This window comes from Alexandromys fortis, unplaced genomic scaffold (assembly GCF_014885135.2).
Source record: "Alexandromys fortis isolate MF-2015 unplaced genomic scaffold, M_Fortis_MF-2015_v1.1 scaffold_237, whole genome shotgun sequence".
NCBI lineage: Eukaryota > Metazoa > Chordata > Mammalia > Rodentia > Cricetidae > Alexandromys > Alexandromys fortis.
The window spans coordinates 336043-336827 of record NW_026068137.1 but is presented as its reverse complement, the minus strand read 5'-3'; the positions used below and the strand labels follow the sequence as shown (position 1 = coordinate 336827).

The window sequence follows — 785 nt, the reverse complement described above, 5'->3', positions numbered from 1 at the left end:
ATGGGTATCACCTACACGGTCCTCACCCCCTTCCTCAGCCCCATCATCTTCAGTCTCAGGAACAAGGAGCTGAAGAATGCCATGAAGAAAGCTTTCCTAAGCAAACTCTACCCAGAGAAAATTTAATGACCTATAAGAAAATCTTGTAGATTGGTACACCAAATTTTACTGTTTTGAAAATTCTCTATCACTATGTGTTTTATTCTGATACTTTCATGTTGGTCAAACCCTTTGTAGTCATATGTAAGTATACATGAAAGGGTTAACATCTGGGATTTATTTGGGGATGGAAATAACTATGAGAATAAAGAGAAAGTCATAACCTTTCTGACCAGCTACAGGACACATTATTAGCACTCAGTTTGTTTTGAGTATTTCTCTGGTGGACTAATACATGCCTCACAATACTGAACAAACCAGAATTGCCTTATGTATTTATTGTGAGATATTTACTGCCCTCCATATCCCAAACTCCAGTCGTCTACAATCCCCAAACAACACACATCCATAATGCAACAAGAAATGGAGGAATTAATGTCATACTTTTTGTCTGGTTGTACTAGAGAGGCATAATCTTTAAGTTTACTAAAGACAAGATGACGGTGGCGCACACCTTGACTCTTAGCTTTCTGGAGACAGAAGCTTGCGATGCTCTGAGTTCAAAGTTAGCCTCATCTACAGAGTGAGAATTTCCATGGTAGCTCAGGGTGTTGAACATTTTTTTTTCTTTTTTTTTATTGAGAATAAGAAAAAGAAGTTTCTGCCTCCTCCCAGCCTCCCATTTC

The 785-nt window shown here is 38.5% G+C and overlaps 1 protein-coding gene across 1 annotated transcript in view; it reads left to right on the top strand.

Annotated features, from left to right (window-relative positions):
• The window catches only part of LOC126491103 (olfactory receptor 10H1-like), a 4088-nt gene extending 3962 nt beyond the window's left edge, over window positions 1–126 (top strand). Inside the window, exon 2 of the mRNA XM_050126514.1 lies at window positions 5–126. Coding sequence (XP_049982471.1) covers window positions 5–126 — 122 coding nt within the window. The remainder of the gene's footprint in view (window positions 1–4) is intronic.
• The last annotated feature ends 659 nt before the right edge of the window (window positions 127–785 follow it).